Source organism: Pezoporus flaviventris, unplaced genomic scaffold, assembly GCF_033815535.1.
Source record: "Pezoporus flaviventris isolate CSIRO_AGI_PZ_B2104156 unplaced genomic scaffold, CSIRO_AGI_Pfla_v1 ptg000036l, whole genome shotgun sequence".
NCBI classification, from domain to species: Eukaryota; Metazoa; Chordata; class Aves; order Psittaciformes; family Psittacidae; genus Pezoporus; species Pezoporus flaviventris.
This window is the reverse complement of record NW_026892584.1, coordinates 17,083,274-17,110,669: the sequence shown is the minus strand read 5'-3', so window position 1 is coordinate 17,110,669 and position 27,396 is coordinate 17,083,274. Positions and strand designations below refer to the sequence as shown.

At 33.8% G+C, this 27,396-nt stretch overlaps 1 protein-coding gene across 7 annotated transcripts in view; it reads left to right on the top strand.

Annotated features, from left to right (window-relative positions):
* RYR3 (ryanodine receptor 3) overlaps positions 1–27,396 on the top strand; it is a 223,905-nt gene that overhangs the window by 92,095 nt on the left and 104,414 nt on the right. For all 7 annotated transcript variants that reach the window (XM_061463377.1, XM_061463371.1, XM_061463372.1 and 4 more), the window contains exons 17-38: positions 714–847; positions 1,468–1,709; positions 4,269–4,461; positions 6,097–6,313; positions 6,520–6,624; positions 7,564–7,667; positions 8,098–8,181; positions 9,912–10,071; positions 10,356–10,503; positions 11,432–11,637; positions 12,350–12,524; positions 14,074–14,282; positions 15,553–15,737; positions 16,420–16,456; positions 16,828–16,988; positions 17,542–17,707; positions 20,479–20,565; positions 20,929–21,155; positions 22,021–22,822; positions 23,331–23,531; positions 24,091–24,193; positions 26,979–27,116. In XM_061463377.1, coding sequence (XP_061319361.1) covers positions 714–847; positions 1,468–1,709; positions 4,269–4,461; positions 6,097–6,313; positions 6,520–6,624; positions 7,564–7,667; positions 8,098–8,181; positions 9,912–10,071; positions 10,356–10,503; positions 11,432–11,637; positions 12,350–12,524; positions 14,074–14,282; positions 15,553–15,737; positions 16,420–16,456; positions 16,828–16,988; positions 17,542–17,707; positions 20,479–20,565; positions 20,929–21,155; positions 22,021–22,822; positions 23,331–23,531; positions 24,091–24,193; positions 26,979–27,116 — 4,084 coding nt within the window. The remainder of the gene's footprint in view (positions 1–713; positions 848–1,467; positions 1,710–4,268; positions 4,462–6,096; positions 6,314–6,519; positions 6,625–7,563; positions 7,668–8,097; positions 8,182–9,911; positions 10,072–10,355; positions 10,504–11,431; positions 11,638–12,349; positions 12,525–14,073; positions 14,283–15,552; positions 15,738–16,419; positions 16,457–16,827; positions 16,989–17,541; positions 17,708–20,478; positions 20,566–20,928; positions 21,156–22,020; positions 22,823–23,330; positions 23,532–24,090; positions 24,194–26,978; positions 27,117–27,396) is intronic.

The window sequence follows — 27,396 nt, the reverse complement described above, 5'->3', positions numbered from 1 at the left end:
GTGAAAGTAGCTCTCTGTCTTGGAGATAGTCTGTAAGAGTTTCGGCCATTTCAGCTCATTGCTTTAATGATTGCTTATCTGAGCTCAACTGCATCTTTAAGCTTCCCTGTTTTATGCAAAAGTGTGCAGCTTCCTCCCTTAGCTGAAATTTTAGAGTAAGATCTTTCTGAAATTCTGTTTTGCTTTATAACAAATTCTTTTAAATGTTTTTAATTTTAAGAATAAATGGATTACTTCTCTTATTGAAAATGTGCTTTCAGAACAGATTCATAAGAAGTTTGAGAATTGCATTTGAGATTTATCCTCTAATTTTGCCAGAAAGTTTCTTGAGCTGCAGTAAATTTCTCAAATTTCATTTTATATTTCAACTTTTTAGTGAAATTCAATTAAAAAAATATTAAAGAGTTGGCATACAGCTGTTCTAGCTTTGCTTTTTTCGTAATCAAAATTGGAATAAGGAATCTTGAAGGAAGGGGTTTTGAGTCATTTTGAAAACTCTTTGTTCTGAATTTGTGTTCTATCTATGTTTGATATCCTCTTTCGTTAGTACAGATTACACCTGGTCCATATATGTGAAAAGTATTTAGAAAGCAATAATGGTAATGTGTACTATATTCCTTCCTTTAGGTCTATTCTGACTGTAAATTAAGCAGACAACTTAATAATAGTATATGCCTTTACCTGAGTTTCTTCTGATATGTGTACTTTTTAAGGTTCTCGATGTGCTTTGCTCTCTCTGTGTCTGTAATGGAGTTGCAGTTCGTGCCAATCAAAATCTGATTTGTGACAATCTACTGCCTAGAAGAGACTTACTCTTGCAAACACGCTTGATTAATGATGTGACAAGGTATAGTGACATCTTTTATTGTTATATTAGAAAAAACGGGACTTATGTGTCTTTAATAATTAATTGAAGAATATACTGTAACCGAAGAGATCTTCCACAGCTTTCAATATTGAGACATACACCTTAGGAATTATTTAAGTATTAACTTCTGAAAAACAAATGCCATTTGTAATGGAAACTATGCTCAAATAGAAATTGCTAATTTATAGTAATGTCTGTTCTGAAATGAAAGATGAAAGTTGTTTTTTTCTCATTCAAAACAGAACATGTTTTTACCTAATAATTATTATGGAGAATATAAACATAATGTGAGGTGCTTGCGTGTTTTAGGAGGGATTCGATTTTCCTACAACCTCACTCTGGTTTTTGATTTTAGGAAATGATCTTCTTATTCCTCTTTTGACTACAAGGTTTTCAAAGCATGAAGCCTATACCTTAAAAGATGATTCTACAGCAACTTTGTAAAGTTATAAAATGGCTCACTGTTTTAAATATCATAAGCAAAATGTGGACATCTATACTCTTACATATTTGCAAAGTAAATTTGACTATTATACAGAAATATAATTCATATGTTGCATTTTATGTTTACACTAACTGATTTCCATTTTCTTTCTTAGCATAAGGCCAAATATATTTTTGGGTGTTGCTGAGGGCTCTGCACAATACAAGAAGTGGTACTTTGAGTTAATAATTGATCAGGTTGATCCATTCTTAACGGCAGAACCCACACATTTACGAGTTGGATGGGCCTCTACTTCAGGTTATGCCCCCTATCCTGGAGGTGGTGAAGGATGGGGAGGCAATGGTGTTGGTGATGACCTGTACTCTTATGGTTTTGATGGCCTTCATCTGTGGTCTGGTAGGTACTTTGTTCACTTCTCCTTATTCTTACATTTAGGAGTTACCTACCTTTACCTTCAGTACTTGTTTGTACGTAGCATGCTTCTTTATAGTGAGCTACATTCAGAACTCTGGGATATGGTAAAGTTATTTAGAATTTCAGATCAGATTTTAGTCAATATTGGATTATACTAATTAGGCTTTTTAGCAGATAGCTTCTGTTTTCATGATTTTGATCACAAAAAGGTATTTTCCAGATCTAGATGAATGCTGACTGAAGTCTGTTATAAATCACTGAATGTTTTGATCTCAGACAGATTAATCATATATGTATGTTAATATACATTTGTATTATTCTTTCCCCTGAGTATGTACAGGTGAAGTAAATTGCCATTCTTATCCTCGCATCTGTTGATAAATTTAATAAATTGAATAAATTGAATTTAAATTTTGATGGTTTTTGTCAACTAGAAGTAAGATTTGCTATGATATTACCAACCTCTGTTGGTTTTAAAGCATAAATTTGTGTGGTGTGATATCAAAATGAAAACCTGCAGTTGCTATGCAGTTTGAAAATATATTTTTCATATCATCTAAAATATGCTTAGCAGAAAAATTAGAATTTTTCTAAGAAGTGTATCTAGTTATCTAAAAGACTGTCAATTAGTATTACAGTGAAGTGCTTACGCTTGCAGTTTATAAAGAAGGGAGTTAATGGATGCCAGCAAATGTGTATGTTGTGGTCACTTAAGCATCAGGGATGGTAAACTTGTGGTCTTATTAGCCAGTCTTTGTTCAAGTGAATTGAAGATGTTAGTGGGTTAACAAAAATGTGGATGTCACTGCCTACACACTCTGTATATTTGAGTAAAGAGGTCTAGAAGAATAAAAGGAGTTTACAGGAGGGCTCATCTGATGTGTTGCAGTTCAAATAATTTTTGTAGTAATGAGTGTGTCACAAAGAATAACCACTGAGGAAAAAGGAGAAAACAGAAGAATATGCTTTGGAGAAGAGTTAGTGAGAGCTCTTTGGGTGCTGGAAAGTGGCTTTGAGCAAGGCTGTTGGGTTTTTGCATGATTATTCCTCACCCAGTACTATATGCAGGGATAATTTCTCTTTAATTGTCCAGAAAAGAATATGCAGGCCATGCAGTTAAAAAGCTGTGTCATAAATACAGTGTACATAACTATGCTGAGTTTGATTTTTATGTCCTTAATTCTAACATTTCCTAATTTGAGTATGTTTGACCATCTATTTTATCAGCATTGTTCTAGCACAGGATTTTGTATATAAAATATCTCTGTGTGTGTCTGCACATACATAATTCAATATTTTTTTTCAGCACTACTGAAGAATTCCCGAATGATAGGAGCAATGATTTTTGGAAGTAGGTTGGGAGACATCTGCAACATACTCCATTAGAAAGGGGTGCATAAATCATTAATAAAAAAATAAACTGTAACTGAACATCAGAAATACAGTGCTGGAAGGTCTCTTAAAGCTCATATCCTGCAGTAAGGGAAAATTCAGAGTATTTAAACTGTCCTGAAACATTGACTCAATTTGTTCATAAGAAGTTCCAAACACAGTGATTTGGAATAGTGCATAACTGCTTAGTTAGGCTTGCTTTACACTTAAAATACAATGTTTTCAATTGAATTGTTTTGAAAGGAATTCTAAAGAGATATTCCTTAACTAAAAATATAATCATACTCAAGTGCAATTGAAAAACTGCAGTTTTATGTAAATATGTATAGTTATATTACTTCAGATGTATTATCTCTAGTTATCATTATTATTATTGCTGAGTGCTTTTAATGGCAGTCTGGTTCCACCTTCCCAGGTAGGGAAAATGAAACTCCCTCTGTTTAGTGAATGGATTGTAGCTGAAAAAGAAAACCTGGCCCATTATATTATTAATCTTTTTTTTGATAACTCAGTATAATATTCTGCCTCTTGATACTGTATACCTAGGTATTGGTTATAATCACAGCTCCAGTTAGAATTATAGAAGCATAGAATGGTTTGAGTTGGAAGGGATCTTTAAAGATCTTCTAGTCCAACCCCTGTGCTGTGGGCAGGGACACATTCCACTAGACTAGGATACTCAAAGCTCCATCCAACCCAACCTTGAACAGTTCCAGTGACAAGGCTTCCACAACTTCCATGGGAATCCTTTTCCAGTGTCTCACCACTGAATATTCACAGATATGTGACTCTGATATCTCTCAAACAACAACAACAACAAAAGTATATATCAATGTTAGCTTTATAAAGAGGACATCATTTACTGTTCCTCAGTACTCCTGCATCAGGCTACTGTGTGAACTTGCATGATTTCAGCTGAGCACATTCTGTCTTGTGAACAGTGTCAGAGGTCTCAGTTTATGCACTTGTCTGCTCTATATCAGTTTGAAGAAGACTTATTGTCTCTAAAAGCAGAATCATTCATAAAACAGATGAAGGCAAGATTATGTCTATGTGACTACAAACATAAAACTTGATGTTTTTGTGGGAATAATTTAAACCCATGAGAGTCTGCCTAAAGCTTCTGATTACTAAATATTTTTATTTTAGGTCGAGTACCCAGAGCTGTAGCATCTGTCAATCAGCATTTACTGGCATCTGATGACGTGGTTAGCTGCTGCTTAGACTTAGGTGTACCCAGCATTTCATTCCGCATTAATGGGCAGCCTGTACAAGGAATGTTTGAGAACTTCAGTATAGACGGTTTTTTCTTCCCGGTTGTAAGCTTATCAGCAGGTGTAAAGTAAGTAAAACTTAATTTTACTTGTTTTCCTTGCTGTCTTTTCACACAAAATATAATCAGGGAGACAGGAAACTACTGATTTCTTTAGTGAGGACTTTATTTAAGGGTGAAACATCAGCCTGTTACCAGTTTGACCAAGTCACAGTGTCTGAAAATTAATATTTTATTTGGTGACCTATGGGAAATTGATTTTGTCTCATTCCAATTATCATGAAAAAAGCACCACATTAGGAACACAGCACCACATTTGGCACTAATTAAATTCTCACTGGCTTTCTCAGCAAGAAGTAAAATACTTTAGTCATCATGAAAACTGATACTTTATTCACAGTAGGAAACACAAAGGACTGGTGAGAAGTAGTTTTGGAATCTTGTTATTAATATTGCCCATTTGTACCTGTTCTGCAGCTAAATTACTGAGATTAGAATTTACTATTTTCAAGCTTTGATTGTTCTCTTTAATTCATTCAGAAAACCTTCTGCAAATGTGAATCTCCTTAAGTGACCAAAATGCTTGTGTTAAGATTAGAAAGTCAACACAACAACAAAAGACTCTTCGCTGTTGTTATGACCAATTTCTGTTCAGTTCATCTTAGAGCATCTTCTTATTTCTAGTATTGACAGGTAACAATTTTAGGAAGAAAAGGCATAAGAATAATTAAAGAAAATTCTTCAATAAGAATGGTTGAGTTTTTTGTCTTTTGTAGGCTGAGCATGATTTCTGCACAAAATCTTGGAGAAGTATGAAAATTTTTCACTATGAAAAGATGTTAATAATCTGTATGTCTGTAGCTGCCAGAAACTGCCAAACTTAGAAGAAATAATCAGGATCTTAGTAAGAGATTGTGGTGAAGGTCTGAAAAAATTCAAAGGGCTGACTTTTATTTAAAGTAGTGTTTCTCATATGAATGGTAATTTTTGAGAAATGAAGGTTTGATATGGCTAGAATAGCCAGTATACAGCTTTCATAAGTGAAAGAGAACTCAGGTTATAACTAGTTCATATATTTAGCAATTGGGAAAAAAAAAATAAATTCTTTCTTTCTCTGAGGCAAAGTAAATCAAATAATTGGTTGTCTTTGAGCTTTTCCTTCTATTACCAATACATAAGTACTTTGAGCATCTCATGCTTAAGAGAACCTACCAGGTGAGAATACTAACAGAGACCAAACAAAATAAAAGAGGCTGGGGAAGGGCTTAATAAATCAGTTTTCATTTATTCTCTGAGAGTGTCCTTACTATGCAGCTGCATTTGTACAAGGGCTTTTGAAAATGTTCATTAACTTTTTCTGTAAAAAATATGTCTGAACTTGTGTAATTATTTTTCTTCATTCTTATTTGATGTTTGTGTATTTTGTGAGAAGATTTTCCCTTGTAATTAATAGTAGCTGATGGCAGTAGCAGATTATAATGTCGTCTTCTGTGTCTGAAACAGTGGATGTGGGTAGGTGATGGTGTTATTGATGTGCTAACCTGAATGCTTGGTAACACTTCGGTGTTTATCAACGCTTGAAATATGTGAGTATTTTTGTAAATGCTGTTGAAATAAATGTTTAATTTTCTAAACTATTTCTTTCTTTATTTCTTTATATGTTGACTATTTAAGAGTGTAATTTCTTGGTTTGAAATTTCACAGAGTTCGTTTCTTGTTTGGTGGGCGTCATGGAGAGTTTAAATTTCTGCCTCCTGCTGGCTATGCTCCCTGTTATGAAGCATTGCTTCCAAAAGAGAAGATGAAACTGGAACCAGTGAAAGAATATAAGAGAGATTCTGATGGAGTGAGGGATTTGCTGGGTACAACACAGTTCCTCTCCCAAGCTTCGTTTATCCCTTGTCCAATAGACACCAGTCAGGTATGTTAAATATGCAATAACAAGATTGTAAAATATGTCTTAACAAAATCTAAATAAAAAATATGAAAACTAAGCTTGCTTGCCCCCTTTCTATGCAATTCTTTGTGTGTTGTGGTGTATTTAACTGAAGTAGTTGAACTTGGATCTATGAGGTTGGTAACTGGAACCTTTTCTTATTTGTGGAATTGTTATGCTTTTTTTCTTAGATTGCTCTTCCTTTTCATCTTGAAAAGATCAGGGACAAACTAGCTGAAAATATTCATGAACTATGGGGAATGAATAAAATAGAATTGGGATGGACATACGGCAAGGTATGTTTTGGATGTCCTGTGTGGTTATAGTCACCTGTATTAGGTTGTCTCCTACTAGAAAACCTGGACTTGAAAGTTGAACGGAGTATTTAATGGTGGTCTATATGTTACTAACAAAAGGTGAACATGTAAGCTAGCAGGAGATGGTGATATTAACTAGTGATTAGAACGCAAATATGGTATATAAATAAGGTACATATTTTAGTACTATTTATAATTAACCATTTGAAAAAATAATTGAGAACCATACTAGCTATACCAAGATGGAATTCTACTAAAAGTCATATGAACAGTGAGTAAACCCTCAACTACCTTTTTGGTTACTCTAGTGTTGGGGATCAAAGTGATAACAAGCAAAAAGTCCGTTGTGGAAATTTGCTTGTGTTGATAATAGAGGCAGGGTTTTGGTGACTTTACTAAACATTCAAATTCCTCAAAGCTCAGGTTTCTTACTTAATAAATTGTTACAGTTAAAGCTTATCATTATGACGATCCCTTATAATATGGTATCACCTAACAGCTTGAAGAGAATAAGGCCATGTAGAAAACTCAACATCATTTAAATGCATATCACAAGGCATTCCCTTCCCATGGATGTCACCACCAAATGAAAAAAAGTTAAAAGGTTAGGCCAAGAATATTAAATTCAGAATACTATATTAAATTCAACAATTAAAGTTGGTATATAAAATTATGCAGAACGCATGAAATAACTATATTTTTTTTCTGATGTTACTTGTTATGAAGGAGCATTATGAAGTGCATTATAAATGAATCATGGGAAAATTCATTTAGATAATGATGGTTAACTGTCAATGAGCAATATAAATGATATTATTTACAAGGTCCTCATAATTGCAAAATATAACTTATTTTTTACTGTGATTCTGGCTTCAATCTGATGTAATAAAAGTACTCTTTTCTGTTCCTTTGTTGCAGATACGGGATGATAATAAAAGACATCATCCTTGTCTTGTGGAATTCTCAAAATTACCTGAGACAGAGAAGAATTATAATCTACAAATGTCAACTGAAACCCTAAAGTGAGCTTGAAATTTAAAAGAAAATAAATTTTTTTTTTTTTAATTATTATCTTTATTCAAGCACTTCATACTGTTGTAGGATATAAAAACGTTAGAATATCTCTTTCAAATTGTGTTTTGCTAACTTTGCTAGAAATTCCAGGGATACATTCAGAGCAACTTAAGAAGTCTTGTCTCTACAGAGACAGAAATGAAGAAACACCAAATCCTGTTGGTTTCAGTAGAGTGGGATAACTCTGAAACCACAGATTTGTACCTTTTTAGACTTTGAAGGTTTTATTTAGTATTGCTAATAAGTCAAAATATTTGGGCTTTGTAAAATTGCTTCCCTGGTTTTAAATATCATTAGTTCTGTAAACTGAAAGAAATGTACAAAATGGGTGAGCACTCTTAATGTATTTCACTACTGCCATTTTGTTTATGTTGGCAGAACCCTGTTGGCCCTTGGATGTCACATTGTTCATGCTCATCCAGCAGCTGAGGAAGATCTTAAAAAAGTCAAACTTCCTAAAAAGTATGTACTTTATGATAACTATTACATACTTTTTGCAAATAAAGTATACTAACTAAACAAGAACATGGTAAGGTCATTTAAAAAATACTTGATATGAACGACATACTTCATACAGATTTACAGAGCACATGGTTGGTCCATTACCTTGCCTGTGGTGATGGTCGACTGTGAATACTCTGCATTACATCACATGGAGTGATTCACAGAGACACAAATAGTCATACACTTAAACCATATGTAAATATATCTGCGTTACAAGATCTTAGAATATATACTGCAGAGTTAAAAGCAACATTTCTCTGCTTTTCTATCACTTAGCAAAGAACAGTACATGTATAAGATGGTAAATTGATCTACTTGAAAAAAGGATATACCATTTTCCCATTGCTCCTTCTTTGCATTTCTTCTTATCACCTCTCCAGGAAAATGCTTGTTCAACAGATACACATTTCCAGAGATATTATTGGTGCACTGTTTAAAGATGAGAAAAAAAAAACCCAACCCAAACCAAAAAACCTGTTCTTATAATGTTGCATATTTCTAGGAAATGTACATAAGTAGATTATTGCATAAAATACAGTCAGGGTTTTGGTTTAATTTGGTAGCTGAATTGTGGCTATTTAGCTATAAGCCAAATTAGGTGGATGATATTTTTCCTTTAAACATCCTTAAGTTACCAGTAAGAATAATCCCCTAAGTGACAAAGATTAATCAAGGATTACATTTGTATTTTTGTGTTTTCTGTGAGGATCCTGTGGTTTTCTTGGGACAGACTGAAGCCCTGTCCTGCAACAAAACTTGAAGACAGGAACAGTGATTTGGGTACCTGCCATTTCACATCAGTTTATCAACCCATTAGATGGCTTTTTCCTGAAAGAGCTTTATCCACAAGAAACAAAAGTTTTTAAAGAGAGCAGTAAAATAGATAGTTCTGTCATATGGAGATGCTAATCTTGATTCAGTTGACGGCATTAAGAAAAAAAAAAACAACAGAAAAAGAACCTTTCCCAAGGTTCATACAGGTCCATCATAATACTCTTTTGATACTATTGTCTTCAATAACAGAACAAGTCAATCTTAATTTCTGACTCTTGTTAAAATAGCTACTGCCCACATGAATCATCCTAACAAACGGAAATTATCTGTTTTGAGCAAGAGTGAATATGCAGTCTTAATACTATGTGAAAGTATTGTAGAGAGTAATATCTGCTAATGAAAAAATAGCCAAACCCACTATTCAGTGAAAAAGTGGGAAGAATAATAGATAAAATATTTTCTTCTGCTGGAAAAATGGTAAGCCAATCTTTATAGACTAGTATATTGAAAATATCATACTTAAGAATGCATGTAAAATAATTTCATAAGAAGTCATCATGCAGATTTTAAAAATGGCAATTACTTGAAAGGTTTAACATGGCAAATATGAAATTAGAAAAAGAGTACTCAATTCACAAAAATCTGGATTTTTTTGTAGCAATTGTTTAGAGATGCACACGCAGATCAGGGTCACATTTAATTAGATAGGATGCAAGTAAGTGGAAAATGAGTCTCGGCTAGAACACAATTTATCCTTCCTTGTCAATGACCAAAGACAATGCAGGATTTTGCAAAGGAATGGGAGAATAGGAGATTGAAAAGTGGAGAAAGTGAACTCTATGGATGCCGCACTGAACACTTTAATGCCATCAGTGGAGTATCTTAACTCTTTGTTTTCCTTCGTTGACTTACAGTTACATGATGTCAAATGGATATAAACCTGCCCCTCTTGATCTTTCTGAAGTGAAATTGTTACCTTCTCAAGAATTTCTAGTTGACAAACTAGCAGAAAATGCACATAACGTCTGGGCAAAAGACAGAATAAAGCAAGGATGGACCTATGGCATTCAGCAGGTAAGGACTACTTTAGCTACATTGCATTAGTCTGGTACATTGTTGGACCTGCATGGCTGCAGCTGCAGGAGGTATGACACCATATTTCCATGCTTCTTTTTCATTCTTGTCTTTAGATTTTTGATATTAACAATTTGGGCTTGCATTCGTAGAACTGTTCTTGATCAATATTGTTTTTCCTCCTGTAATCTTAACATTATTTCAGAACACAATCTCTCATCATACAAAATCTTTGTGATGTTTAAACAGTTTTCTTCTTGTTCTTTTTTTATAACCTCTTTCAGGATCTTAAGAACAAACGTAATCCTCGGCTAGTGCCATATGCATTATTAGATGAACGTACTAAAAAATCAAACAGAGATAGCCTCCGTGAAGCTGTTAGAACGTTTGCAGGCTATGGTTATAATATTGAACCACCTGACCAAGAGATAGGTAAGTACTTTCAATACTTTCAATAAGAATCATTCCTTTTTCTTTTTTTTTTTGCCTCAGTGCTGGGAAAAAATAAGATATGAATAAATAATACCATATTTTTGCAGTGGACTGTAATGAAAGGTACAACTATACTTTGTAAATTACATGTATATTACTTAGATATATTTTTTTAAAGATAGATTGTAGTTAATGATATGACAATTCTGATTTCCATGATTTTTAGATTGAAGAAAATCTGGAATGTGAGTGGACATAGTGGTTTTCATTGGATCTAAGGAAAGAAAGAAAAAAAAAGTGGGATTAATTTAAAACAATTTTTTATAGTGGTATGCAGATTCGGTTTGACTACTTCAAGTCAAACTCAGTTCTTAAGAAGTAATCAAAGATGTGCACCAACTTCAAGAATTTTTCTTTATTGATATCAGGAGGAGAAATTTGTTTAGACTTTTTCTTCATATTCGCTATACCACTGTAATTTTTGACAAAAAAAAAAAAACTAAATTGAAACAAAACTTACTTGATTTTTTTTTTTTTTTTTTAAGTCTAAATGTATTTACTTGTGTAAGAAAGTATTTTGTTGTACTGGAATACTGCAGTATTGCATTGGATTGTAATGCATGTAGTTGTCTTAAACTTCTGTGGTTTTCTGTAGCTTGGAGCCCTGTGTTGAGTGATACTTTGAAATATTCTGATTCTAAATAGCAGAAAACCACCCATCCTGTACAGGATGTGGTAGCCTCTATATTCTTATTACTGTTAATCTTTTTGTAACATTTACCATGGAGTTTCTTAAACATTCGGTGGTAGATAATGGCTGTATTCAGAGATAGAAAATACTGGGTACAGATTAAAACCTGAACAGTGGCATTTATAGTTTCCTGTAATTATAAAAGGTGGGATTTTTTTTCTCTGTTTATTTTTGCAGCTGACCAAACGGTGGAAAAAGTCAGCATTGATAAGATACGATTTTTCAGAGTAGAACAGTCTTATGCAGTGAAGTCTGGAAAGTGGTACTTTGAATTTGAAGCTGTGACAGGTGGAGATATGCGTGTTGGCTGGGCCAGGCCAGGCTGTCGACCTGACATAGAGTTGGGAGCTGATGACCAAGCATTCGTATTTGAAGGAAGCAAAGTCAGTATATCTCTACCTTTTTTGACCTATGAAAAGGCTAGGCAGAGAACTACAGTGTAGGTTTTGTCTTATACTCCAGCTCAAATATTCAAATATTTCTGAGTCAAATAAATATGTCTGAGCTCTGTTTCACGCTGGATAGTATCTGCTTTTTTGTTTTGATCACTGAAATTATGCTAAAAGAGGTGGGTTGGTTTATATCTATCTTCCTAAGATATACCCATCCAAGTAAAGAATTTTGTTGTAAGTATAATCATGATGCATCATTCACTTCCTTTTTCTTTTTTTCTGTTTTTTTTTTTTTTAATTTAAATGGTGTTTTACAAAAGTAAATCTGTTTCTTCAATGACTAGATGAGATAACTACAGTTCTGTATTCCCTTTTCTGTCTTTTCTGCTTTCTGCACATTCTTTCTTCCCAAAAGTGACTCCTAAAGGATTGGAAGGATGATAATGACATTGCTTGTCAGAAGTGGAATCCAGTGAATAATGGTTATCATTCACGTTCTAAATTGCTCTTTGCATATTAGAGTGCCTTAGTCTTTCTATGGGAAATAACTAAGATAATTACCCGAAAGCCACAATCAGTACTTTTTGTATTACTTTGAGATCCAGGAAGGTGAAATATTTGTTTGACATTTTGTATTTTATTTTTTAATTTTAGCACAGTGTTTGTTTACTATTTTATTTTATTTATTTATTTATTCCTTTAGGGCCAGCGTTGGCATCAAGGCAGTGGATTCTTTGGACGAAGCTGGCAATCGGGAGATGTGGTTGGTTGTATGATAAACTTGGATGACAAATCAATTATCTTTACTCTGAATGGAGAGTTGCTTATAACCAGTAAAGGTTCAGAGCTTGCGTTTGCCGACTTTGGAATAGAAAGTGGTAATTTTCTTGTTATACTTACATGGTTATGGGAAGACAAAGCAAATCAAAACACAGAAAAAACTGATCTCTCACGATGGCTTAGTGAACTGAGAAATAATATTTTACTGTTGTGTAGTGCAGTCTGAAAGCTCACATTAACTTAAAAAAATATTTTAAGAGTGCTTGTGGCACAAATTAATTTTTTTTTTCCTTTAACCACAAGTAGATATGAATGGGATTTCAGGAATCAGAATCTTTGAGCCTTGCTAGGCTTACTCACAGGACTGAACTTCATCATTAAGAAGTGGTAGTAAGAAGCACCTTGAAAAATTCCCAAAAGCTGAACATGTAGTCTCAGATTATTTTACCGGAGCATACGCATATTATGTTCTTGTCTATGAAGGACAAAATTGAGTACTATGTGGCGGAAGTGTGTACCAAGAGAACAAAACTTTGCAACATAAATTGAGCCTGATTTGTGACTTTTTTTTTTTTTCTTGTTTGTTTTGTTTTGTTTTGTTTTTTTTGCAAGAGTAATATCTACATGAATGCATTGAAGGAGGCAGGGAATATTTTCAAGCTGCTTTATTTTTTAGTTGACATTTTCTTCTGAATCATATTTCCTCCAACCAGTAGTATCTTCATGCCCATCAGTAATTGTCAGAAGACTTTGCAATTGGTCTGACCACTGATATAGTTTCCCTAATGGTAGATACAGAGGGACTGCCTTAAGATAGTTTTTCTGAAGGACTGAAGTGTAACAGAGAAAAAATTTCTCCTTTAGAGGCTGAACTGTTGGCTTTTCCCTGAAGTTGCTCCAAGTTCCATTTCTAGAGAGATAGAAAATAGTTAAACAGCCTTTCATCCCTGTGTATTGGCTGCTAAAAGTATATGGAGACCAAAAGAGTTCAGTGATAAAAAATGCCAGCATTAAAGAAAGTGTGCATTTGTCCATCATGAATGATGGTGGGATAAAGGCTGGCAACAAATTTATAGTTACTGATGGCAAACTATGTTTTAAACAGATGTGCTGAGATACCTGAACCTCCTTTTGAAAATTCAGTGTCCTCAGAGAGCATACTTAGTATTTGTTAATAATTTTAATCTAGCCAAGGATTTTTTCCAGCATTTAACTCACTGTATAAAGGCATGTTTAGTAGTCTAAAAATTAACTGATTCTTCTAATAAATGAATAACTGACTTGAGCAAATCTTATTTTTTCAAATCTAATTGTCCACAAAACTACTTCTTGACTTGACTTTTTTTTGGTCTTTCACACAATTTCTACTACTAATAACAGTTATTAAACTGGTTTAATGTTTAAATAAATTGAATGGTATTTTTAATGTCCCTTCATTGCCTAAGTCCTCAGGGCTTTTTGTAGCAATTATATTTAACTTAGACATTAGTATTTAAGGTGGCTTTAAATCCTTGCTACTGTCATTGCTTCATGTGCATTACTTGTAGGAGCTAAAGTTTAACTTGCATTAGATGGATCCAAAATAGAATGCTTATGTTCTCCAAATAAATTACTGTGAGGTTTTTTTGTTGTTTTATTGTTTTTTAGGTTTTGTTCCAATTTGTGCACTGGGTCTGTCTCAGATTGGTCGTATGAACCTTGGAATGGATGCCAGTACATTCAAGTATTATACAATGTGTGGCCTTCAAGAAGGTTTTGAACCTTTTGCTGTCAACATGAACAGAGATGTTGCTATGTGGTTTAGTAAACGCTTACCAACATTTGTCAATGTGCCAAAAAATCATCCTCACATTGAGGTAACCGTACATGTTAGGGAGACACCTGTTTGTCAACTGTTTGTTTAGCAAGCTGAGACATTAGACCCTTACTAATACTTACTGTCATCAGATAGTTTGTCATATAAATCTATTAAGTCATTCATAGATAATTCCAGATGATCTTGTCTATCTTCAACTTCATTTATGCTATTATTAGTATCCATGTGGATATACCTATCCATTCTATTATGTCTTATTTATGTTGTGGTTAGGTACTTGAAACATGCTGATTGTGTTTTCTTCAAACCATTTTTTATATTCTATCTTACATTTGCTTTCAGCTTTTAAACCTCCTCTATTATACATTTTTCTTAAATATCTAAAAATTGTTCAACTGAATTCTGCATCACGTAAAGTAATAGAAGTGTGAACTAAACAGAGACTGATTTAGTCCACTTCTCGAAAATGAGGGACATTTAAGTATACCTGTGTTGTCCCTGAGTGATACCAGTTTCATTCATTCTTATGATGCAACAGTGATAGGAATTCCACAACTCCCTAACTAGTCTACTTTAGAGCAGAAAAATATATCCTGTTTTGTATAAAATATTCTATATTGATATATTCCACAATTATATGTTTGAATTCCTGATCAGTTTTTATCTTTACTGTAATCCCTAGGCTATTTACTATAATTTAGGAGTTTAGCCAATTATTCCATAATACTTTCAACATTTCCTTCTCAAACAAAATACACTTCACTTAATTTCAGCTAAATTATCTCAGGATTTTTCTCAGTTTATCAGGATCATTTCAACTGTATTCCTCCCTTTAAAAGTTTTTGAAACGTTCCTATCACTGAGATAAAAACATACTGAATTTTTCAGCACAAACAAAAAAAAGTATCATCCTCAAACTTCATAACAATCATTTGAAGGATTCTAATTAATATTTCCTCTGATTGTGGTGGAAAAATGAGTCATTCTTTCATTTTTTTCTAAAAAAAAAATTTTTTTCAGTTATTTTTTGCCCTCAGTGAATTAATAAATTCTGTACTCTTTTTTTTTTTTTAATGCAATTTGGAACAACTTGCAGACATTTACTGTAGACAGGAAGTACTGAATCTGTTGCTTCCATTGCTCTTCAGGCTAGTTTCAATGTCAGAGAAGAAAGTTTGAAATGGCTTCATTGTGAAAAATTTGACTGTTTCAGTTGTCTCATCCTCTAGTTAATGAAAAATTGCATAATGAAAATTTTCAGCATTTTTCTTGGAATAATATTATTTTAAAACTCTTTCTATTATTTTTAGGTATGGAGAATTGATGGAACCATTGAGAGTCCACCTCGGTTAAAAGTTATTCACAAAACATTTGGCACACAGAACAGCAATTCAGACATGATATATTGTCGTTTGAGTATGCCCATTGAGTTCCACTCATCGTTCAACTTCAGCTTGGGTGTGGAAAATGCCTCATCTGATATTTTCCAAAAACGGTTAGGCTTGGTTTTAGATACCCCTGTTTCCTGCTCTTGATGTAAATGTAAAATGTTCTATTATTTTACACTCAAGATTTCATATTTGGTTTTGTGCTAAGCAGACAGTAGCACAGGATGCATGTTACTGAGATTTTTTTGTTCTTGGTGGTTTTAATAAATTTAGAGCTCTGCAGAATGCTATATGTAGATAAGACAGAACCATTTTCTGAAAAGCTACATCACAAGGTTTACAGTTATTCATTGCTAGGGAGTTACCGTCCTTTTAAAATCATTGGGATTTGCAAAGCTCTTCAGCCAGGCTGGAAAGCCAGCTCAAGAGTTTTTGCCCACTGGATCAGTGCTTATCTGCAGTATTTTTCAGTCACTGGAAAAGTGACTAATGCAAAGAAGAAAAGATGGTGGGACAGATTCAAGTTACCAGGCACTACTAAGTTCAGCACCTTCCAACGTTGCCTGCATCTGAAGTGAATTGATATAAATTTCTTGTCACCACCTCTCTCCACCTTAACTGAAATCAGTTATGTTGGGTGTATATTTGTATCCTGTACAGTCTTTGTGTACTCAGTTTACTAATGCATGTTCAGTACCCAGCAGCCATGTGTACACTCAGTTTAATATTGAGTACTTTTTCCCCTACTATTTTTTAAAAACTAATTTACTGATGTTTCTTTATCTTTAGAAAGCATAGCCAAGAAATTGCTGCTCCTTCTACTACAGTAAGTAAATACATTTTGATGGTTAGTTCTTCTTCCTTTATGAAGTAGATTTAGTTGTGGCAACATGTTCATTAGAAAATGATCTGTTGAAAGAAGCCTTTTTAAAAATTTGCAGTGATATAACAATTTGTATAAATAAAAATTCCCAGAACTGTATGACTTATGGCATAAACCTCACAGTCTTAAACCAGTAGTGTAGTTTTGTTGTTTTGGGTTTTTTTAAATTTATAAGTATTAAATGACTTATTAAAAAAAGACGTAATTTCTATCATTTGTCTGATATATAGAAGATATTTTTAATAAGTATTTGAGTATTCCTTGATACGGTAATTTAGATTTCCATTACTAATATGTTCTTTTCCTCTTTTCAGTGTTTTTATTCACTACGGATATTTGCTGGCCAAGACCCATCTTCTGTCTGGGTTGGCTGGGTAACCCCAGACTATCATTTTTACAGTGAGAATTTTGACCTAAATAAAAATTGTACAGTGACAGTTACTTTAGGTGATGAGAGAGGCAGGGTTCATGAAAGGTATGGGTTTATTTGTCACTTACTAAGAATGCATTTTAATACTGTTGTTTAAAAGTGAATTATTCACAAGCTTGATGATGTTTTAAACACTAATTTAAACTAATGAGAAAATTGATTATGGAGTAGGAGTTTCTTTGCTCATTTATATATGAATGTGTTTTATATAGATTCATTAAAATGAGTATATATATCATTAGTGTTCTGTTTGAAATAATGATTGGTGTTGCTGCTTTCTTTTAACATCCATATTTGGTAACTGTGGATGAACCTGTTACTCGTTTCACTGTCATTTATCAACACATGTAAACATGTCAAACTGTTCCATAAATATAAAAAGGGAACATAAATAAAAGTGCTCATAGTCTGATCCTTTACCCATGATGCTTACATTATTAAAAAAAAAAAGGGAGTTTGTTAATGAGGAAACATAAAAATAATAGGGGCACAAGCACCTTTGAGGGTGTCTACCTGTTATTCTACTCAAAAGTACATCTTTACTGAATACTTAGTCAAATTCAATATGACCTATGATTTGTTCTTGCTGTTCTTTCAGTGTGAAGCGGAGCAATTGCTATATGGTTTGGGGAGGAGATGTAATTGCCAATTCCCAGAGATCAGGTCGCAGTAATGTTGATTTAGAAATTGGATGCTTTGTTGACCTGGCTACTGGAATGTTGTCGTTCACAGCCAATGGAAAAGAGCTTGGCTCTTGTTATCAGGTATTATCAGATTTTCAGGAAGCTATCTACTAAAGCTGGTCATTTTGATGCTGTTGTAATTGTTTTTTTTTTTCTTGTTCAGAAATGTAACTGAGCACTGTTTATGTGACAATAATATTTTACTTTTTTATCCTGTTTTATCCCTCCTTTTCTCTCTCTTTTTTATAAGGCTACGTTTTTCTAACTTCTTGCAGTTGTCTCAGCTGTTGGGGGAGTACTATTGGTAGATCTGTTCAGAAAACTAGAACTAGATCATAGAATCATAGAATGATTTGAGTTGGAAGGGACCTTAAAGATTATTGAGTTCCACCCCCTCTGCCATAGCAGGGACACTTTCCATTAGACTAGGTTGCTCAAAGCCCCATCCAGCCTGGCCTTGAACACTGTCAGCAGTGGATCAGCCACAACTTTTCTGGGCAACCTGTTCCAATGTCCCACCATTGTCACAGTAAATGTCACCCTCATAGTTCTAGGCAACAAACCCCCAGAAATCTGCAATACAGATAAAACTTTAGTGTTATTTATCTAAATTTAATGGAACATTGTATACTAACTCTATTGAAAACTAACTGTTGAAAAAAGTATAGCCAACACTTCATGTAAAGATACAATGCAACAGGAGTGTTACATGAGTGGGTGAAATATTTCCCAACTTTTCATTATTTCAAGTAATTTAAATATTTTCTACCTGTTTTTCAAAGTAGTGAAAATAGTCTTCTGTAGTTTTCATATGCATTTCTTGAATATTCTTACCATAAAATAAAATCTTTATAATACTTAATCTCTCACCTAAAGTACACCAAACAACTGATACTTGGCTAGTAGAGGCTGAAAGATAATTGTTATAACCTTATAACCATTTGCACTTTTTAGTTCTCTTAACTGAAGTAGAGGGACAATGTTTGTATGCTGTTTTCATTCTAAAATGCCTACAGGTCAACATATTGAGGACAGTTAATTTTGTGCAGTTCTTGATCTAACTATTGAATACTATGATATTTGGAAAAAAAATTCAACCCCTCTATAATAGAAAAGTAAATGAAAGATAGTGTGTGTGTGTATATATATATATATTTGAGATTTTGTCATTAATTGTCAGGCCAATGCTAAGGTATGTGTAGCAGAAAGGAGATCTTAAATATTGGATTACAAGATATTTTGTTTTATTCTGAGTTAGTAATGGTTTTCTGACCTTCAAACAAGATCAGAAATTACAAATTCTATTATTATTACTAGGAAATGTCTATCTTTGGTCAGAGTCTGAGACTTACATCGTCTCAGTCAGGTAGTTTCAGGCTTTAATGAGATAAACCCCACATTTTATTAGTAGTGTCTTTCAGTCCAGGGTACCTTTTGTTTCTGGTTTGGGTTTGGGTTTTATTACTTGTAAAAAAAATAGATTAGAATGTACATACCTGTGCTTAAATTATTTTGTCTATCCTGATAGTCAAAGTTCTGAAAAAAAAAAAACAACAAACACCAAAACCAAGCAAACAAACCCTCAAACCCACAAACCTATTCTGCATACAAATTTTTTGGTATGTGGTATTATTTTACATTCATTTCAGTTGTATTGTATTTTGGAGCTGTTTTCTCATTGAAAAAATTACAGATTTTTTAATTTCATCTTCATGACTGTTTATTATTTTTCAATTCTTTTTAGTTTGCAGTCCTCAAAGTTAGAAGTTGCACTCCTTCACAGCACAAGTATTGTAATTGCACTTAGTGTGCAGAATGTATATGCATAGTACACAAAATACACAATGATATGAATAAAATATTTAATTGAACTCCTGAACTCCTGAATTGTTTGTATAGAATGTACCTTTTTTTTTTTGCCACCCTGGAGCATTGAAATCTTTTTCATAACATGCCATTTTATAAGTATCTTTTAAATTCTTCTTTTCCTGGCAGTGGGGGTGGGTGGTCATGTAGAGAATTCTTCTGAATAAACTGGTATTACTACTCTCATATGTACTTTGAGTCCAGCTATGGGAAAATCAGGATAATGTAGCTGTCAAAAAAAAAACCAGCCTGACCAGACACTTTAAAATGCAGCACAGTGATTCAGTGTGATTCACTGTAGTTTTTGTAGAGACTGGAGACAAATGCTGAGTCTGGAAATAAAGAGATCTTTGAAAAATTGCGTTTTTGTACTTTTGGAATATGGATCAGAAGTTCACTTACCTTCATAGGAAGTAAAGATTTGCACTATCCTTACCAAATGATGCTCTGCTCTCTCACACTCACCTTACTCCCTTCTGGTTCCATCTCTCAGATTTTTTTAATTTTTTTTTTTTTTAATTAGCTTTTTGGGGAGTGAGATATTTTGTCCAGCATAAAATGTAAAAAAAAAAAATCTAAACAATGTGTGTTGGTCTGAAAAGCTGTATTCTACTCTCAGGCCATGTTGAGGGTGCTTTTCCTATAACAAGAGTCAAAGGATGTAGCTGTAAAGTGGCTAGATTTTTAAGGAGCTGCTCTAGAGTTAGAATCGGTGTTGAGAGCACATAAAGCAGTAGACACATCTGCCTGAATGTTAGGTGAGCCTGTAAAGATAATTAAATGCAAGATAATTCAGCAAACAGTTTACTATATTAGAGGTGAACTACAGGTAGGTGCTAATCAACGCTTTAATACAATGTCTGCAGTTACTTGATACTAAAGTGTAAGCTGTGTAGTATTTATTATATATCTCATAACATTTTGGGAGGAGATTCTTGTTGCTTTTTTTAATTTCTTAAATTTTTTTAATCTCATTTCTCTTCTAGGTTGAGCCAAACACAAAGCTTTTTCCAGCAACTTTTGTACAGCCCACAAGCACTAACTTGATTCAGTTTGAACTTGGTAAATTGAAGGTACAAAATATTTTCTATGAAGGTGCTTTTTTTTAATGTTTATTTCCACAGAAATTCCCGTTCAGTTGAATTTGTTTAGGAAGGTTGAATCAAAGGTGTGACTTTTTATTTGACTTCTACATTTACTTGCGTAAATGTAATTATTATATGAAATTAATTGCTCAGCAAATTTAAACTGCGTTTGTCAAACTAATGCTATTTGGGGAGAATGCTGTAAATGTTTGAGGTTTTAAATGGATTTTATTACAATAATATATTTCTATGAGTTCTTTGCTATCACTAAATTATACTTCCCTTGGGTATTATAGGTTTATTCATGATCAGATGTTACGAAAATGATTTTAATACACTTGTTTGTTTCAGAATACCATGCCTTTATCAGCAGCAATTTTTAAAAGTGAAGAAAGAAATCCTGTTCCTCAGTGTCCCCCTCGTCTTGATGTGCAAACAATTACACCTGTTTTATGGAGCAGGATGCCAAACAGCTTTCTAAAAGTGGAAACTGAGCGTGTCAGTGAACGTCATGGGTGGGTTGTACAGTGTTTGGAACCTCTGCAGATGATGGCACTACATATCCCAGAAGAAAACAGGTACATCGGGAAGAAGCTACAGTGACTTGATGTGGACCAAATGCATTGAAAGCTGATATCTGGGTGTTAGTTAAACCTGCCTTGGAGAATATTTACACTGGAGCTGATGAGAATTTATCTGCTGTAATATCCTATTTGTGAAATTTAAGTAGATACAGGAGACTGAATAACTCTAATGCCATGTGATGACATTTGCATACACAAAATGACTGATTTTATTTACGTTATAAAATAATATCTTAAATCTCTAGGTCTTTAAACATAGAGATTTTCTCAGCTTGAACCCCCACTCTCCCCAAATAAAAAGAGCATGCGAGTACTGCTTTGCTGATTTTTTTCTGTAATAAAACCATGTAACCTCTTTCTGTTTCATCTGCTCTGAATTAACATGAACTAAATTTTTATGTTCTTATTGACAAGATCCTGACTGTCTTAGATTTTCATTAGGTCTTATCCTCAGACTGAGGATAATAAAAATGTGTCCAAACATCAAATATGGTAACCAGTGACAAATAAAGTATAAGCAAAATCATGGCAGAAAGGTAATCTATCTGCTGTACTTTCATCAGCTATTTACAAATTCATTTCTTACAAAAACAAGCCCTAATTTACCATAGCTTCCAAAGAAGCTTCTCTGTCTTACATTTTTTCTTTTCTTTTCCTATGGAGTACTAATTGTAGATAATCTCATCAAATTATTACCACCATTTACTGTGGTTTAATGATGCATGTTAAGATTGTCGGTATCAACTTTACCATTAATGGTTTAAAGTGGAACTGACCACTTTATAGTTATAAAACTTTTCTTTTACAAAATTGTTATTAATGGAATTGACTGGTGTTCTGTTTCTTTATTTCATAACAGATGTGTTGATATTTTGGAACTATGTGAACAAGAAGATTTGATGAAGTTTCACTACCATACTTTAAAACTCTATTGTTCAGTTAGTGCTCTAGGTAACACTAGAGTTGCTTATGCACTTTGTAGCCATGTGGACATATCTCAGCTGTTTTATACAATAGATAATCAATACTTACCTGGACTCCTACGTTCTGGATTCTATGACTTGCTAATTAGTATTCATTTGGAGTACGCAAAGCAAGCCAAGCTAATGATGAACAATGAATTTATCATTCCAGTTACAGATGAAACTCGAACTATTAAATTATATCCGGATGAAACAAAGAAGCACGGATTACCTGGAGTGGGGCTTAGCACTTGTCTGAAACCAAGCTTTAATTTTTCTACTCCATGCTTTATTGTGACCACTGAAGAGCATCAGACATCCAGCCCAGAGATACCGCTTGATACACTCAAGTCCAAGGCCATAAGTATGTTAACAGAGGCAGTACAATGTAGTGGTACTCATATACGAGATCCTGTTGGAGGACAGGTTGCATTCCAGTTTGTTCCTGTCCTTAAACTGATAGCAACATTGCTCGTAATGGGTGTTTTTGATGATGATGATGTGAGGCAGGTACTGCTCCTCGTTGATCCCACTGTGTTTGGAGAGCACAAGGAACAAACAGAAGAGAGGACAGAGAAGGAAGAAGTTACACAAGTTGAAGAAAAAGCTGTAGAAGCTGGGGAGAAAGCAATGAAAGAAACAAAAGCTCCTGTGAAGGGCTTATTGCAGACAAGATTGCCAGAATCTGTTAAGCTTCAGGTGACCATTTAATTAAATGTATCACAAATGTTCTACTGTTGTTGAAAGAAATGCAGTGCTTTCTGTCTGTTCTATAGTTTGTCAAATTTGAAATCCTGAGGATTTTTATTCCTCTTTGGCTTGTTACCTAACATTAATAACCAATTTTTATGTCAATGAAATTCTTTCTATATATATCTACACTCAAAATAGATACACAAATGCTTATTTCGTATGTGTATTTTAAAAGAGGGAGGGTTGGACCAGGGGATCTTTAATGGAACCTTCCAACCATAAATATTCTATGATTCTGTGAATTCTATGTGTTTTGGAGTGAAAGACTGAATGCTATATAGCATTACTGATCAGATTAAAAAAATTCATAAATTGTCACCTTTACAGTGTAAAAAAATAATGGGGAAAAAACATCTCTCATTTTTGAAGTCTGCTGCAGTGTATAGTATCCACTGCAGTTCTTCAATTATAGTTTGTTAAACTGTTGAACTTAAGTCTGTTTTTTCTATCCTAGATGTGTCATTTGCTCAATTATTTCTGTGACTGTGAGCTACAACATAGAGTGGAAGCAATTGTATCATTTGCAGACCGTTATGTATCAAAATTGCAATATAATCAAAAATTCAGGTACAATGAACTCATGCAAGCCTTGAACATGTCTGCTGCTTTGACTGCCAAGAAAACTAAAGAATTTCGGTCTCCTCCTCAAGAACAGGTAATATTAAAGAAATGGTTAATCTAAAGATTAAAGAAAATTCTTTGTGATGATAAAATAGAGTTCTGACTTCTGAACTACCATTGGAACTGCTAGGGAACCAAAACTGATTGTGAAATATATTTATTAAGATGCCCCAAAATGCTGAATGTCAGAATGCTTATACCTGTACTCCAGAATTCAAGCTCTAAGATGACTTAGGATTTCCCAGCAGTATTACTGCCCAATGCTGAGGAGCCAAGAGTCATCCAGTTCTGCAAAAACTTCATGAATTTGGTTGCTAAAAGTTAGCACAAAGTTGGTGTTGTGCTGACATCTGTATGATGAGAATAGTCTTTTCTAGCTCCAGGAAATAGCTTTATTATTAAGTGTAACTGTATTTTGATGTTAAAGCTTACCAAGTACCATTGCTTTAGTATTTCCTTTAGGCTGTATTAGAAATCTGTGCTTTATTTCCATGTAACTATAAATTTGATCATAAATAGGTAAAGTATGGCTATATGTTAGAATATGTCTTAGGCTATCTCAGTGTTTTAACTACATTTTAATTCCTTAAAAGATTAATATGTTGCTAAATTTCCAACTGGGAGAGGATTGTCCCTGTCCAGAGGAGATCCGGGATGAGTTATATGAATTTCATGATGATCTTCTAAGTCACTGTGGTGAGTGGCAAGCTTTTTGTTTTAACCAGTTCATGGAACTGCATTCTTTTAGTGACCTGTAATTAACAACAGCTTGTGGTTTGTGTTTGGATCAATGGTGCTTCCCATATCGTCCTATGCTTGTATTGTTAAGGGTTCTGCTATCATCTTATGCTACTATTTCTTAGTACTCTATTAGAATCTCCAGCAGACATCAAGCTTTGATTTTATAAGCCAGTTTCAGTTTTTCAACTTCCTTAGCTTTAGCCTCTGCCTAGGATGAGTATCTGTGTGTGTTTCAGTGGGTCAGTATCTGGGTTGTGTTTCATCATCTTACTTCTGAGCAAGTATCAGAAGTTCTTAAAATCAAGATTTGTATCAGTAAGGTTAGCTATGTTAAAGATGGTAATTTAGTTGTTTTAACATAATTTGGTTATGACAATCCTGTGTTTTGACTGTTATTCATCCTTGCTTCAAGTGTTCACCAATAACTGTTTCTTTCATTTCAGCATTTTTATTCCATGCATTAAAGTGAATAGTTAACATCGTTGTATGTACTCCTCTTTCTCCCTATTTTAATTAAGAAAGATATCATCATCTCCATTGTTCAGTGACTTAACATTTGATCTGACCTCTGTTTTTCAAATATATTGCCTGTTTGGCATTAGGGTGTTCTCTGAGACTCCATGATGAAGATTATAGAAAACCTTCAGCTTGCTTGGAAATGTCGTAACTCTAAAATATATTTATTTTACCTTGAAATCTTGTTGCTGGTATTATTGATTTAGCTTAGCTCCTGATCACTCTTCATCTTTTCTACTAATAGTGGTGGTGGTAGTTTTCTTGTCTTTTTAGTGGTGTACTTTTATTATTGTTTACTGCATTATAAATGTGTATACTGAATAAGAGAAAGGACTGGAGATAGAGAAAGCACAGTCTCATGATTAAAATAGTTTAGCGATCCTCTGGATTCTAAACAAATCGCTATTCATTACGTTGTACAGGTTTAATACTGATGGCCATTGTGGATAAATGCTCCTCATTAGCTGTGTCTTGACTTAGTCCTGAAAATCAGTACTAAGTAATCACAGCTGCAGTTAAAATGAAAAGGAGCTGTGCTTGGAATATTTAATCATCTTTTTAATACTAAGCATTCTTGGTGGTCTAAGTGGAAAAATATGTATGCAATCAAGTAATTAAAGGCTGCTTCATAATGAATATAAGCAAATAGCCTGAATTAAAAATACTCAGGCTGTCTTAATCCTAGGATTAAGTCCTCTATCGTAATTTTTGTGTGTAATTTCTTAGTTGTAAACAAAACAAATTTTCAACAGATTTTATTGCATAATATCAAATTGACACTTATCTGGGTTGGAACCATCTGTTCCAGTGCACAGACCTCTGCCACTTGAATTAAGCAATTAGCCAAAAGCAACATGAGATGGTCAGCTTCTGAATGAATTGCAACTCTGAGAGGATGCAGAATGAATAATAAACAATACGGAGCAGTCACAGACCCCATCTCCTCCAATTCAACACTGTCTTACCTCATTATTGGCCATTTCAACCTCTTAAAAGTTCTCCCCCTTGCTGTCTCTCTTGCTTCTAGGTCCTAGCTTTTTTTTCAGTGCCAGGCATGATCTTGCTTTCTGTAACATCCTTGTCTGCTTTCTCTTTCCTCTCATAGGCTACATTTCATGTTCTTTTTCTAGTGTCTGACTGTAGCCTTGCTTCATTCTTAGATTTTTATTTTGTCCAGCCAGTCTCACTTTTCCCATTCCTTATATTCCATATGTAGGCTTTAATTTCAGTTTCTAGTTCACTCATTCTCTCCCTCTGAATTTTCTTCTTCCTAGTCACTAACTCACTCCTAGTCATAACTTTAGCTCTTTCCTCTTGGTAGCTGCCAGTGGCAAAGTTTCTCCAACTACATTATTTATTTTCCTTTCTGAGCTTCTTTTTTAATACCAGTTTTAGCCTCTGCAATTTATTATTTTCCATCTGCTCCAGCTTGTATCTCTTCAGTATTCTGTCTGGAAATCTTTTCCTTTTTTCAATTTCACTTTGACCGGCAGCCAAATAGCAAAAGCTTGCTTGTCAGCACAGCACAATTAGCTCTGTTCTGAAGGGAGCCTACTTACATGTTCTGTGCTTTTGCACGTAACACACATGGTATCTGATCATCACTAAAAGGTGTGAAAGATCTGAAAATGCTTTAAATGGTTGTGAAGCAACATAGTGAACTGAACTATAGTAAATGTGAACTGACATCCCATCTCATATTTACATTTTGATGAATAACATGTATCACTGGTACAGTCTCTGAACATCTCCCTTCTTACAGTTTTAAATCCAGTTAATATATTTGTTTATGACTGCTAAATATCTCAACTGAAAAAATGTACTATTTTGTGAGATACAGCCATGCAATTCTTTAGCTTACATTCTGCAATATGAAATAAAGGGTCACGTATTTCATCAAATATGACTTGAATCCAAATTAATTGCCGTACTAGAATCCTAGACAAAACAAAACAAAACCAAACCAACCACCTCTTTGGTCATAATACTAGAAAAAAATACTATAAGTCTGTATGTAAGAAGTGTGTGTACTAAAATAAGCATAATTTGAGGGGCGCTACTGTAGCTAACATCTTAAAGCTGCTGGCATTACTACATACATTTTTCCTGTAGAAATTTGCTGGTCAAAAAAAATTCCTGTAGATATTTAGTATTGGTTAAATATTGAAGGATTTAATCTTCAAAGGTTTAGTTTTGTTTCTAAACAGTTTTATTATCTGCTAAGGTATACCGCTAGAAGAGGAGGAAGAGGAAGAAGAAGATTCCTCCTTTACTGGAAAACTCCGTTCTTTAATGTACAAAATCAAAGGTCCACCAAAAGCAGAAAAAGTAGAACCTAAGGAGGAAGAAGAGAAATATCCTAGTAAGTTTTCTTTCAATATAAATACTTCCATGATGCAAGTGTTAAAGATGTACTTTGTCAACAAGAGTGTATTTTCTGTTAAAACTTTATAGCAGACTGAAGGAGACTAACTGCTTAAGTTCCTTCTGCCTCTTAGAACAACCATCCTACGTACTGAACATCTTAGATCCAATTGTTACAAAGAAGTTAAAATTGGTGGAAGATTTTGGATCCAGATCATCAACTCTGGGGTTGAAAATTTGCATATTCTTTACAAAGAAATGCAAAAAGTTATTTATGG